This window comes from Onychomys torridus, chromosome 4, assembly GCF_903995425.1.
Source record: "Onychomys torridus chromosome 4, mOncTor1.1, whole genome shotgun sequence".
NCBI lineage: Eukaryota > Metazoa > Chordata > Mammalia > Rodentia > Cricetidae > Onychomys > Onychomys torridus.
In genome coordinates this window covers 148,697,892-148,711,924 of record NC_050446.1, presented here as the reverse complement: position 1 = coordinate 148,711,924, position 14,033 = coordinate 148,697,892, and the positions used below count along the sequence as shown (strand labels likewise).

At 43.7% G+C, this 14,033-nt stretch overlaps 1 protein-coding gene across 1 annotated transcript in view; it reads left to right on the top strand.

Moving 5' to 3' along the window:
• Slc24a3 (solute carrier family 24 member 3) overlaps positions 1 to 14,033 on the top strand; it is a 495,475-nt gene that overhangs the window by 61,232 nt on the left and 420,210 nt on the right. Inside the window, exon 2 of the mRNA XM_036184903.1 lies at positions 10,129 to 10,257. Coding sequence (XP_036040796.1) covers positions 10,129 to 10,257 — 129 coding nt within the window. The remainder of the gene's footprint in view (positions 1 to 10,128; positions 10,258 to 14,033) is intronic.

Sequence of the window (14,033 nt, the reverse complement as noted above, 5' to 3'; positions counted from 1 at the left end):
AAAAAAAAAAAAGTGCTTTCTAAAATATGGTTATACGTCTATGAAGTAAAAAAAAAAAAAATAAAAAGGTCTGAGATCATATCCCCATTTCATCTCAAAGTAGTGTACAGAATTTATTTAAGTAATAATTTGTCATTTCATTTAACTGAGCTTGTTCAAAGAGCACCATGCTATAATTCTATGAAAGTAAGGGAGCTAGGGATGGCACCATGTCTGTCCTGGGCTCTTCCTTTAGGACCACCCTCTACCTTTTGGTTATAGTAATTATTACTATTGGATATGCAGACTCAGTGTGGTGATGCTGCCACTTTATATGCTAAATATTAAATCAATATGTTTTTCTGACTTTAGATTGATGTGTGATGGATATATGCCATTTCTAATAGTTCCCTCTCTCCTGAAAGCTATATGGCCCCTCCACAAAGCTCTGGGGGCTAGGGATCTTATTAGCCATCAGATAACTCTGCCCTAGATAAAAGATGAACTTAGAATCCAGCTAATGGGCATTAGAGGTCAGATTACTCATGCCTTTCAAGCAGAGAGAGAGAGAGAGATGAAATGATCCAATGTCTACAGGCAAAAGCTATTGGCAGATCTGGGGCTAGAACTCCAAATCCCCATATGCCCAGGATAACAAGGTGCTAGGTCCTAGAGGACCTCATGTGATTTCTCCATTGACTAGATTTTGTTTGGGTTTAAATCAGATTTGGGAATGTTTCTGTGCTACAGAGCAAAATGACTATGTGAGAGGGCTTGGGGCTGGTTTTGAGTGTTGAAAACTCTTCCCATCTCTTCTGCCATTAAATTGTGGTCTCCTTTTACCCATGAAAATAAGAAACGGAAAGAAAAGCAAAATTGAGCAGACTCTGTCTCCTTTGTCTCCCTGTAAAGCTTGGTCAGCTTTCTCTGAAGGCCAGTGAGTGCCCTTCCCTTCACCTCCTACAGGTGAAGTATGCCAATGGAATCTGGATTCTACCTTGATTCTTGGCCTTGGAATGAAACATTTTATTTAAGGGATGCAACCAGCCCTTAAATAACCAGCCCTTCTGCTGTCTATGAAACCCACAGTGCATTTCTCTTCTCCTCAGGTAAAGAAGGAACATGGGTTTGATTTTAGTATTTGATCCTGAGTTCTATAAAATAATTGATAGACCCAGCAGGCACCTGTTCATGGAGGGGACTAACTGTAGGTCTTCAGGGTTGCCCCATGAAGAGAAGAATGCCCCTCAGACCTTCATCCTGCAGTGTGTAACCCACAACTGGCCCTTTCACTTCCAGAGACCCACATTCCTCTAGGGACTGCTTAGCCCTTCCTCCAAACTGTGAATCTTTGGGGAATGCTTGGAGTTTCTACAGAACTCACTTCCAAGACATGTGCAGTTTCCTTTCTGAATCACATCTTGGGGTAAACTAGCCCACAGCTACTCAGACCTTTTTCTGAACATGTATGTGCATCAGTTAAAGATGTGTGAAGCTCCTGCTTCTTGAAGTGGTGTTTGGACCAGCAGCACTGGTCTTCCTGGAAAATAACTTAAAAGGGAATTTAAAAACTCATTCTAAAATCTGTATTTGCACATAATTATATTAAAATTTGAGAAGTATCTTAAATATAACATAATACTACAGATTACATGGCTTAAGCAGTAAAAAAAGTTCTTCCTCATAGTTCTACAATTCTGAGAACAAGGTATCAGGTCACGGTCAGGTGAGGATGTTCTTCTGTTTGCAGGCTACTGTCTTCTTGAATCTTTATCTTTTGGGAAAAGATCTAGAAGGCTCTCCAGGGTCCTGTTATAAGGACACTAATACTATCCCTGTGATTCAGTGATGACGTCTCAGCCTCATAATCTAATTACCTCCTAAAGAACCCATGTCCCAATGCTGTCACACTCAATATAGGAATTTGGGAGAAGTACAGTAAATATAGCAAGAATCTTCATAGAATCAAGCAGAGAGAGTGTGTGTGTGTGTGTGTGTGTGTGTGTGTGTGTGTGTGTGTGTATGTGTGTGGGGGGGTCCTATTATGTGGGGCCAGTCAGGAGACATATCATGAAGAGCCTGAATTTCCAGCTCTGCAGACAATAGAATCCAGAAAACAAGCCTCAGTAGGCAGGAGGTGGTGAAGGAGCTTCTCTAGTATGGTGAAGTGATGAGCTCAGAGAGACTAAGGGGAAAGGGAGCTATTTGGTGCTAAGCTTGGATCCCTGACAGGTCAATGGACCATCAAGAGGAAGTTGGGCTGTGGGCAGGATGCATGGGTCATTAGAAAAATCCCATTTGCTTTGTTTAGTATTTGAGTGTATGTCATGAAGAGAGAAATCTGCCTGCACTCTCCATCCCTGTATCAGCTTCTCAGCTACCCTACCTTGACCCTCCCAACATCCTCAGCAGTTTGACCTTTTTCTCATGCCTTTGCTCTCAAGCTCTGGGCAGTCCTTTCTTGCCAGGGATTCATCCACCTTGCTCCTTCCCATGCCACACTTCTTTAGGACTGGTGAAATGGGTGTGGATATATAAGGCAGGACAATGGAGTGGCCAGCATCAGGCTGGACTAGAAATGAAAACAATTTTGATGAGAAGTCAGGAGAAATATGGACCTTCCATTTCATTTGCTATGATGAGTTTGCATCTTGTCTTGAGATGGGCACAGTTTCTATAGATATATGACATGGCAGTATGTCATCAGTCTCACAGCTTGCTTAGGTCCTCATCCTCCCTGGCTCCATCAAGGATTGAGTTTACTGTGCTCTTTGTCCCTATACCAGCAGCAATACCAGGTTCTAACAGGCCCTTCGAACCTTTGCCTCTGGTGCTGAGAGGGTGGCCTCTCAGAGCCTGGGAGGAGCCCACATAACTGGTGTGGCCAGGGGGCTCCATGAGCATTAGATACAGAATCCAGTATCTAGCCCCAAGGCATCTGAAAGTGCTCCTGACTCCTAGAACCCCACTTGAAGTGGGATGGTGACTAGTAAGGGTTGGTTATCTGTTCCCCTCTACTCTGAGCAAAAGGGAACCCCCTCAAACAGACTGAGACCCTCAACTGGATTCAAATTCAACATACGTTTTCTCTTGGAGTAGAGACAATAGGAAGAAGTTTAAATTGGAGCATGAAAGCTGCTGCTTGAGAGTGTCAGAGATAACTGGGAGACACTGGAGGTGTGACTCAGCCCATCAGATTCTTAGGGTCCTGTCACCTGCCAGACACAATGTGCACAAGGCCCGAGGAAGAGAAGCTAATGGAATCCATGGCTTCCTTGGGTTTGGAGTTCTTCTTCTATATACCTCTAGATCTCACTTCCACATAGTTGACAGAAACCAGTGCACTTTCCACCTAGCCTCAACCTCTCCCTCTAGGCTGGGTTCGGAGGGCTCACTTCATGGAGTTATGGCTTCGCTACACATTTCCTTCCCAGGGACCAGGAAATAATACAGAAGCAAGTTCTTGTTTCAAAACTCTGAGAGATTTTGTATTGGAGGTGGAGTAGATACAGAAAAAAAGTGGAAAGAGAAGGATGGAGTGAGGAGGGGAGGGCAAGGAGATGAGAGGGGAGAGAATTGGCCCCAATGAATATGTATAAAAGTCCCATATGGAAGCCTGCTACTTTGTAAGCTGATTTATGAAATAGGAATAAAGTGTTTAAAAAGTTCATTGGAAAAAATCCTCATGTATAAACCCCCTTCACTTATAGAAAATAAAAATTGCCTGGCCACTCTCTGGGGATAGAAGGGGTGGGCCAGAATAGGGGCAGTGTGGAAAGTGGTGCTGATCACTGGAGGCTGCAGAAGGAGGTCTGCAGGCTGCTGGCTTATGCAAACTTGACCTCCAACCCTGGGGTGAAGACCTGGAGTGCATAGAGTGGAGGCAGCTGTGTAAACTGCAGAGTGGGTATTTATAGCCTTGGCGAGGCTTACAGGGCCAGCCTAGAGTCTGTCAGTGGCCATCACCATCAGCTTGAACCTTGTGCCCTGGACTGAGTTTTCTGCTCCTTCCTTCTTGAGTGATGCAGGAGGTTCCATAACTTAGTTCCTGCACCTGCAAGGGAGGGGCTGTTGCTATGGTGTTCTGGATACTTGGGAATGGTGGCTCTCCATGCTCATTTTCAAAAAGCAGGACAGCATCCCGGTTCTCTAGAGGTTGTATGTGCTCTCAAAGAGGGACTGTTGTTCCTGGGAGGCCACTCCCCTGCCTCCCCTAGCACTCTGGGACAAGGTGGGAGAATGCAAGTCTAGACTATGGACTCAGATATGGACTTGGGTCCCAGGTTGGCTGATCAACGTCTGAAGCAAAAGGGTAACAGGTTGTAGTGACATGGCACAGGCAGGGGACTTGGCGTATAGCTGAGGGACATTCAAGATACATTTTACATTCTTCTATTTTCCATTTTATTAACATATATTACTTGCACAAAGCTATGTTATATTGTGACATTTTTACGCACGCACGTGTGTGCACAGGTGTACTTCGATCATATTTGTTTCCCTGACCACCCTCACTTACCTGTCCCTCTCCTACTGTTCTACTTTCACCGATAATGCCATCTTCAACCTGTCCAGGTCTCTGAGGCATTCGTTTCTCGGCAGAGAACAAATAGCCCCCCTTCTCTTCTGAGCCTAAGACCGGCCTCTGAGAAGGGATAGAAGGCCTGTGAGTCAGGCTAGCAGACAAGAGGCAGTGTGTTAGGAGTCAAGGCTGTGAGCTGAGGATCTGGGTCACAGGGCTCCCGAGAAGATCCATTATTGTATGTGAAATCCTTGGGCTCCGTATGCTTTGGTCATGGGAAGGAGTGTAGGGGAGAGACAGAATGAGAGGAAGGGGGAGGAGAGAGTACTAAAGTGCAAAGGGTGAACACACAGCTCTGTAACGGAAACTTGGCACCCAGCCTCCACTCTCTTTGCTTCCTCAGTGCAGGCAGCTTGGATCTCAGATTGAGAACCGAGTTTCCTCCTCCGCCAGCAGCAGCCCACAGCATCCCTATGGCCCCCTCTTGACGCTCCTTCTCAGAGACCACAGCCCTGCAAGCTTCCTCTGCTGGTGACATGTGACAGGAGAGCCTGCTGCTTCCCCTGCCTCCTCCCCTTTCCCTGACTAAATAGGCCAACATGCAACGTCCAGGGCCTGGCAGATGAGAAGCCAAGAATGCCGTGGACTGGGGCCAAGTGTTTTTGTTGACATTGCTCGAGTGTAGCTTTGTGGAGCAGCCTCTTTGCTGTAGCAGAGGAGTCTGAGGAGCCAGGGAAGCTAGTTAGGAGTGAGAACTGGGAGAAGCAAGTGTTGGCACCCTTTGCTACTCTGCTTCACCTTCCCCTGCATCCCAGCTTCCCCACTGCCCACACTTTGCCTTTTCTCTGCCAATCCAGGAATGCCGCAGCCCATGTCCCAGATAGCCAGGTCCTTGAGTAGAGTGCCATGTGTAGAATGAGATTCTACAAGTGTTTGAGTCTTTGGTCTGTGATGTTTTCCAGGTGTGCTGCTCAACTTCATAATAGTTTCTGGGGACTGTTTAATAGGTAGTAAGACAGTCTTCACCCACACCTATTATAAGATGCAGGCTGCTTTCCCAGTCTACCTCACTATTAGCTGTGCATTGCAACTAGGGTGAACGTCTTCCATCCAGGAATCTGCCAGGAAACTGGCCTTTGAAACCATTAATACTGGGTTCAAATCTCTCCTCTGCTACTTGTTCACTGCAATGCAGGGCAAGTTGCTTAACCAAGGTATGCTTCCATTTCATTTACTTATTTGCAAAAATAAAGCTAGTATTTCCACACAGGTTTATTATGAAGATGAAACATATTGAAGAATGGAAAATTGTTTGTTCATAATACACACACAATATGTGCAATTACAAAAGCTATGGAAAGTATTTGATATAGCCATTTTCATTCTGACTTACTTACTTCAGAGATACATAGGTCTCTTCTTACCAGGAGATTTTTGAGGAATCCAAACTGAGCTACAGTACCATCAAACTTTGTTCTCCCTGTATGTTGTTACTATTTTTATTATTAATATTTTCTCAGACTCTGAACATCATTGTTGTATCAGTGGTCGGTGGTCAAGTCTGTTTTTGTTGAGATAAAAGTTTGTAGGTTTTGGATGGCTGAGGTGCTGTCTTAATAGTGTCTAATTCCTGAAGATATTGAATCATTATGTTAAAAAATCCTCTAATTTTCTGCTACAATAGCTGGCTTTGCTTTTACATCTCTTAATTGGTATCAGCTTTTCTCTTAGAGTCACAGAACCATGGAAACTTGGCAAAAGAGCCTTGGGAGTCATTGGAAGGAATACTTTTGCTTCTTTTCAAGTCTTTGGGGTCTGCCTAAACCTTATGACTGTAGGTCCACAGAGCACCCTTCTCTGACCCACATTATGAAGACAGATAGTAGAATGGCCACACTCCCAGCCACAGCATGACTGTTTCTTTAGATCCCACGTGGACTGGCAGCTGTTGTGGTACTCTGCCCATATCTGTTGTTCTGACTCTTTCTTGCTCACTGGCACTGTACAGCTTCCAGAACCTGCATCTCATTGTCCAAGGCCTTTGCTGTGCACCAGAGCTTACTTTGGAGATTCATGTCAGAGGTTAGAGAATCTGGAGAGGGTGATAAAGAAATGGCCCAGCAATGAAGAGCATGTACTGCTCCTGCAGAGGACCTGAGTTCAATTCTCAGCTCCCACATCTAGTGGCTCACAACAAGCTAGAATCCCAGCTTTGGCCTCCATGGGCACTTGCATTGAAGCATCCCCTCCACACACACATGTACACACACATGTATAACCCCCCCACATACACAAGCACACACACATACACCACACACACACACACACACACACACACACACACACACACACACCACACACACACACACACACACACACACACACACACACACCCCACACACACACCCTACACACATACACTCCCCCACCCACACACACAATTTTAAAAATAAAGAAAAGAAAAACAGGAGAATTCATGTTTCTGGGAATAACCTCAAGCCTATGGCAGAGGAGTAGGTAGACCAGTACTCATGTTCCCTTCCGACTTGTGGATCTGAGATGCTTTCTCTCTGGCTTGTAGCACTTTCAAAGGGGCCCAGTGCTCTTCATGTATGTTGCCAGCTGGCTTGATGCATAGCTCCCCTATTCTACTTCTCTATTCCCTGGCATGTTCTTCCTGGGATCACATCTGTCAGCCAGTGGTGCTCAAGTCTTCCTTAGGAGCCACTCCTGACCCCTTGCCTGGGACAAAGTGAATGCCTCTCCCTGCACTTGATAGTTTTAATATGGTACATGTATGCTTGAAGATGGCTTATTGGAGTTTAAGGCTACTGACTTTACTCTTTGTTCATAGTTCTTGGAGGATTTTTTTTCTGTTTGACATCAGTTTTAGTCATAGGACCCAGGTTAAACAAGCTATCCAGAGAACTTGATTGAACTTTGACTCCTTTCTTAAGTGTTGTTCTGGTAATTTTGGCCAAGTGAATACATGTAGCTACCATAGAGGTTTTTTATATTTTGGAGTTAAAGTGATGGTTTATTGGACTGTCCCACACCTTCTCTGACTAGGGATGCTTTTCTAGCTAAATACCTAAGTTCTAATTAGGTATCTTGACAATTTTACATCCAGGACTAGGGCTGTATTTGGGGGAAAACCTAAATTCATGAGCTGCTGATACTATCAGTAGATTTTGAAGTGAGATCCACATGAGCACTACACTTTTCAGAGAGGTCCAGGACCCTAGTTTGTCCATGTATAAGGTGGGAATGGTCATTTCAGCTTGTGCTTACTGAATACCTCCTGTGATCTTGTAGCAGTTTGTTGATGGAGAGATAATGTTCATACTCTCCTGTGTAGTGTTGTGAGAATCACACTCTATAATGAAGGTAAAATGGTTTGGAAAATTGAGAATCACTGTAAAAATAGACACTAGGAGATGGTGGCTTTTAGCTCTACATTGACAATTTCAGAATGTCACATTGTATAGGTGTGCACTCTGGGGTCTGTGTGAAGCTACTGGGCCCAAGAATTAGGTCCTTGTTTTGTGTTTAGAACCATTTTTCTTTATATTTTTATTAAGATACTTTTAAAATTTGAATATATTTGATTATATTCTTGCCCTTCCCCAAGTCCTTCCAGATCCTCTCCCCTCTCTACCCACCCGACTCTAAGTTCTTTCTAAAAACAAAACAAAATAAAACAAAAAACAAAAATACCCAAATCTAACAAAAACCTAATGCAACCATTTTTCTAACCACAGCTATTCTAGCCATTTTGGAGGTGATCTCCCATAATTTCTTTCCTTCATGCCAGGCCACTAGAATGAACTACCATGTCTGACCACCTCCATCTCCAGTAACCCCGTCATGACCTCCATCTCCAGTAACCCCGTCATGACCTCCATCATCTCCAGTAACCCCGTCATGTCCTCCATCATCTCCAGTAACCCCGTCATGTCCTCCATCATCTCCAGTAACCCCGTCATGTCCTCCATCATCTCCAGTAACCCCGTCATGTCCTCCATCATCTCCAGTAACCCCGTCATGTCCTCCATCATCTCCAGTAACCCCGTCATGACCTCCATCATCTCCAGTAACCCCGTCATGTCCTCCATCATCTCCAGTAACCCCGTCATGACCTACATCTCCAGTAACCCCGTCATGACCTCCATCTCCAGTAACCCCGTCATGTCCTCCATCATCTCCAGTAACCCCGTCATGTCCTCCATCATCTCCAGTAACCCCGTCATGTCCTCCATCATCTCCAGTAACCCCGTCATGACCTCCATCTCCAGTAACCCCGTCATGGCAAGCTTGAGCTATCATTTCTCTATTTGTCTCATTTGATTTTGACATGGTGTTGAAGACTGTTAATCTTGCTTCCTTGGGTTCATTCTTCCTACTTTTCATTCCACCTTGCTCCCTTCTTTCCCTTCCTCTCCTTATCTTTTGTTGAATTCTTTTAACCGCCTGCTCTCTGGAGAAACATTAGATTCTCAAAAATGTTCTTTTTCTGTTTCTTCTCATTACTCATCACTAATGTATGTATGCATGGTATCTCCCTCCAGTGATGAAACCTCCAGAAACCCCATCTGGACTATATCCCAAGGCCTTCCCTGGGATCTCTTTTGTATTAGCTCTCTTGCCTGAGGTATCATTACCAAGAAGCTATATGATTTCCTCCTGATAATCTTATCTGTAGAAACTTCAGACTCAGCATCCCCTAAGCCAGATGGAGAGCCTCTTTCCTCATGTGCCCTTTCCTCTTTGTTCTTTGTATTGACACTTTCATCTCCATAGTCATCCCATCCAGAGACCTAGGCATTGTTATGCTCACCCTCTAACATGCCTTCTGTAGCCTTCTTTTTCCTTCATCTCTTGTTTTATGGAATCTTATGCTGGGTCCCTTACAGGCTACTGCTTTGTGTTGGTGAAATGGTGCCTTAGCTTGGGTAATCCCCAAGAAGCAGAATATGAGCATACATTCAACTGCAGTTGGTTATATGAGAGAAGATTTAAGCAAATATGGTGGAGGTATAGACATTGGTAGGCTAAAGCAACTCACACCGACTCAGTAGAGTCCATTCTTCCCAGATTGGTGTTAATGGTGTTATATTTATAGCTTGATTTTAGCTCTTGTGAGAGTATTGGTGCCATGGAAATCATCCATTGGCTACAAGTCTCAACTGCCTCCCTCACTGTTATTGGTTGTTGAACATTTCTTAGCATCATTGGGTGTGGGGAACTGAAAAACAGAGGCAATAGCCATCAAATAGACTTTATCAAGAGATTTGTCTTGTAGACAACATTAGTTTATTCACACTGTGGGAAACTCTGGAATTCGGTATAGAATGCATACCTTACTGTCATCCTTCTCAAGCAATGAAGTATGTATATATGAGTTCCTTCCTATCATTGGATAGGAGACTGCTGTTATTGGGCCTAGTAGGACTTAGCAGTCAGAGGAAGCTCTCAAACAGTTAGATTCAAGATGTCTTAAAGGCATCTATGTAGTACAGAGGAAAACAGTAGCTGATTAAGATACAGGCCAGCATGGGTAAAGACTAACATTATATTTAGTTGTTAGTGATGCATGGTGATTCTCTTTTTTGTTTTTTTCTCTCTAGAACTTGACCTCATGGATCTCATTGGAGAAGATAGAAAATGGATGGTGGGGAGGAAGCTGATGCAAGTGAATGACACCTTGACTTCTGAAGATGCAGGACTCTGGAGCAGCAAGAACTGCACTGAGCCAGGTAATAGTGGTGACCTTGTCCTAGCAATGGCTGCCATTTTCTGTGGTCATGGCTGAGGATGAGCTGGGTGACGTCTCTTCTTTAAATTCTGATCTGGAGAGATTTTAAAGATGTTGAGGGCATATGTTCCAGAAACTCATGTTTGATTCTCCCAAGGGCCTTAGAGCTCAACAATGTGAAGATCATATGTCTAAAGATGGAGACAGACAGTTGTCATTGTGCTCCCAAAGGCCTTAGATCTTTGGATATGGAAAGTATTTCAAGAAGTCATGTGTCTACTCCTTTTTGGGAAGATGACTAGAAAGATCTTTCCCTACCAGGCCAAGCATCTTAATAATCATTTCTCAAACATATATGGAATGAATGAAGACCAGATACTTGTATGTCTACCCCCAAATACTATGTAACCTATGGTCCTCAGGTTGGAGGATCCATGGTTGCTGTGAGCTGTTAGTAAAGGCTCACAAGGAACATTTTCAGATGTCAGTGAAGCATGTGGAAGCTACTTTAATGATAAATGAAAATGGCCACAAAGGGTTTGCATGCTCTTGCTGAGTGGAGGGTCATATATGATCTGAAAAGCACAGACATGTCAAGGACTGGCCTGAAGAGACAGGAGAGGGAAAGTACAGGCTCTACTCCAAAGATTCTGTTGGTGATCTTGTCTGGTAGTCAGTTTTCAATGTATTTCTTCAATTAGCAGGCAGGTAGTAAGTGGTATATAGGAAGAGAGGAATCACAGCAGTGGAAATCTCATTTTTTATCTCTGTGGAAAGAGTGGAGAGAAATGTGACGTGGCGATGAAGACCTTTCATTGAATTTGTCTCTATGCAGGGTTGGTGGAGATGGAAGGATTCTATTTCCTGCCAGTGTGGTTTTGTTTGTGGGGAGAAGATAGGCAGTCTTGCTGTGAGTGACATTGCTCACTCTGTTAGGAATGTCTTCCTTCAGAGATAGGGGGGAACTTAAGGTGCATTGACAGCCATTCCCAGGGAAGAAATGACTTGACTTCATAGGTAGCAGCAAAACTGTCTGGGTTGAGTCAAAACAAAATCCACAAACTTAGCGTCTATGAAGTTGTTAAAGGAGGGTCCAGAGAAGAGATAAAAGGGTTTATGAAGACAGGAGGCAATGAAAGAGAGCTCAGGTGTGTTGTACAGGAAAGACTCTGATGTGCATGTATGGAAATGTTAGCCCACTATTAGGAACAATTAGTATATGCTCATATAACATTACAAATAATGGTTACAAAGGAATTTGATGCTGAATTGATACTCTTACATTACTCATCTGTGGACTAAAGGGACTAGGATTCACTGTGGGACCTTGACTCTGGACTAAACTACAGGGAAGATTTTCATGCTTGAAGCAGAGAGCCTAATTCACATTCTAGCATGTTGGAACCTGAATTCTTTAGTTACCCTGCCCCACAAACTGTGGGGACCACTTTCTTTCCCAAATGCTGGTGTTAGGAAGTGTCTCTAACTACACCCTGGATGATAATATTCAGTGACAATTTAAATCAAATGAATAGGGCTAGAGAGATGGCTCTGTGATAAAGAGTACTGACTGCTCTTCCAGAGGACCAGAGTTTTGATTCCTTGTACTCACATGTCTGTAACCCCAGTGCTGGGAATTTAGTACATTCTTATGACTTTTAAATGCACTAGGCATATCTATGGTACATAGACATACATGTAAACTAAAAACCCATATACATAAAATGCATTAAAATTAAATCAAATTAACCAAAATAACATAAAATAAAATGTGTGTTAGCCATGTGACTGGCAGCTGCTGTAACTGGGCAGCACAGGTCCCAGAACATATTTATTAGCATGGGGGATATTACTGGACAGGCTGATCTAAAACTTCCAGTGGTCTCTGTATACATTTTCTGTCTTACTAGCTCACTTGCAGACATCTCAGGAACTAAGAGTAGATGTGTGTCTCTGTGATCTCCATTTCTAATCTTCCAACCTAGATCTTGGAGTCACATCTAGGTTTGAATTCTAGCTTGGAACCTATGGGCTGTGGGCAATGTAACCAGGTTATCTTAGTCCACCAACTCCTCAACAATTATAGCAATTATTCTGATCTTTCACGAGTGAGAATCGGTACTTCAGTCATAGAGTATGTACCGTTTAGGACTGCTTGTCTGATAGTGGTTTTGTAGGAGTTGACTTGTAAACGCCCCATGTTTGCTGGAAGGAATCCGTCTCTCCCGTCCAGGTGAGTCACGATGCAAGGTTCCTAGAGCCACAATTCTGTAGCTACTTCTCCACAAGAGATGGTCAGTCAAGGTCTATCAACTGCCCACACTCTCTATTAGTGCAGAGCTAAGCATCCTGTCAGCCGGACAGTGAGAACCAAGTACCATTATCTGTCAGGCAAGCCTTGAAGATCCTGTGCTGATCATGAGTACCGCCGTCTCTGCTGACCTCTATGACTTATAGTGATGTGATCAAAACATGCTGGGCATGATCTAAACAAGACATAGCTGGCTCGATGCCTTCCTAAGAGGAACAGATATTTTATGAGACAAAAATTAAAAGCCGAATCACAGGTAGGGCTGAGATTTTATGTTGTAACTTTAATAGTGTCATCAACTCCCATTCCATGGGGGCATTCTGAAGACCCCTAGTGGATATCTGAAACCACAGAGAATGCTGAGGGTATATATATATAAATCATATGTGCATACCTACAATATCCTTTAATTTAATAGAGATGAATAGTAATGACTACTAATAAAATAGAGCAATCATATCAATATACTATAATTAAAGTTACAAATTGCTCACGTCTGGAATTTTCCATTTAATATTTTTTGGACCACAGTTGACTGCAGGAAACCAAAGTAAATGAAACTGTGGGTAAAGGTAGGGAAATGCTGTGTTATCTCTACCTCTGACTCGCTGAGTGGGAGCACTTAGCTGGCGTGAGCTGTGGCGGGTCCATTCACCAATCCTTGTCTGGTTTCCTTTAAGAGGCTCTGAACACAATGGATATCATTGTGCTGGCTGAGTACAGTGGTGTCTGCTCTCAGAAGTCTAAATGTAGGGGCTAGGAAGGGAGCCTGCGGTTTCTGGACTCTTTCCTTTCTTATTTGTGATGCCGACAGTGGCCCTGCATTGACAGAGACGATGGACCGGGGTTCCCTCTGTGCTTGGTTGTGGTGATTATTTGCACAGGAGTGTGAGCGTGCTGGGTGCCAGTTGAGCTGTAGCCATGTGAGCCATGGTGTCAAGGTCATAGGCAGAGTTAATGTAACATTTGTCCTGAAGCAGAGTCTGTTTACCACTTATGTTGTCACAGTTCTCAGTTCCAAGACTGTGTCCTTGGAAACCCTAGTTTTAGATGCTGTTAGGGGAAGCCTATAGATTTTGGCTCTAGCGAGAGAATTAGTGTGTTTATTTCCTCCTGTTGTCATGGAACTGGTTTGCTTCTCAGAGCTCCATTTCTTCAACTATGAAGTAGAACTCCAGCTTTCATCCCTTCCATTACACAAACCCACTAATTCAGAGAAATTTCCAGAATAGAGGCTGACAAAACTTCTACACCAAGTTAGCCACCTGCTAGTAACTTCCTTGCATTTATGTAATTCCACATCATTTCAAACTTCTCCATTTCCCTCCCCCTCTTCCTCACCTCTCCCTCTCCTCCTCTTCTCTCTCTGCCTCTTTCCTTCTCTCTGAGGGTCAACAGCCTAGAACACCCTATTTGTAGGCCAAGAGAAGCAAGGTACAGGGCCTCTGATGAAATAATAGTGTTTT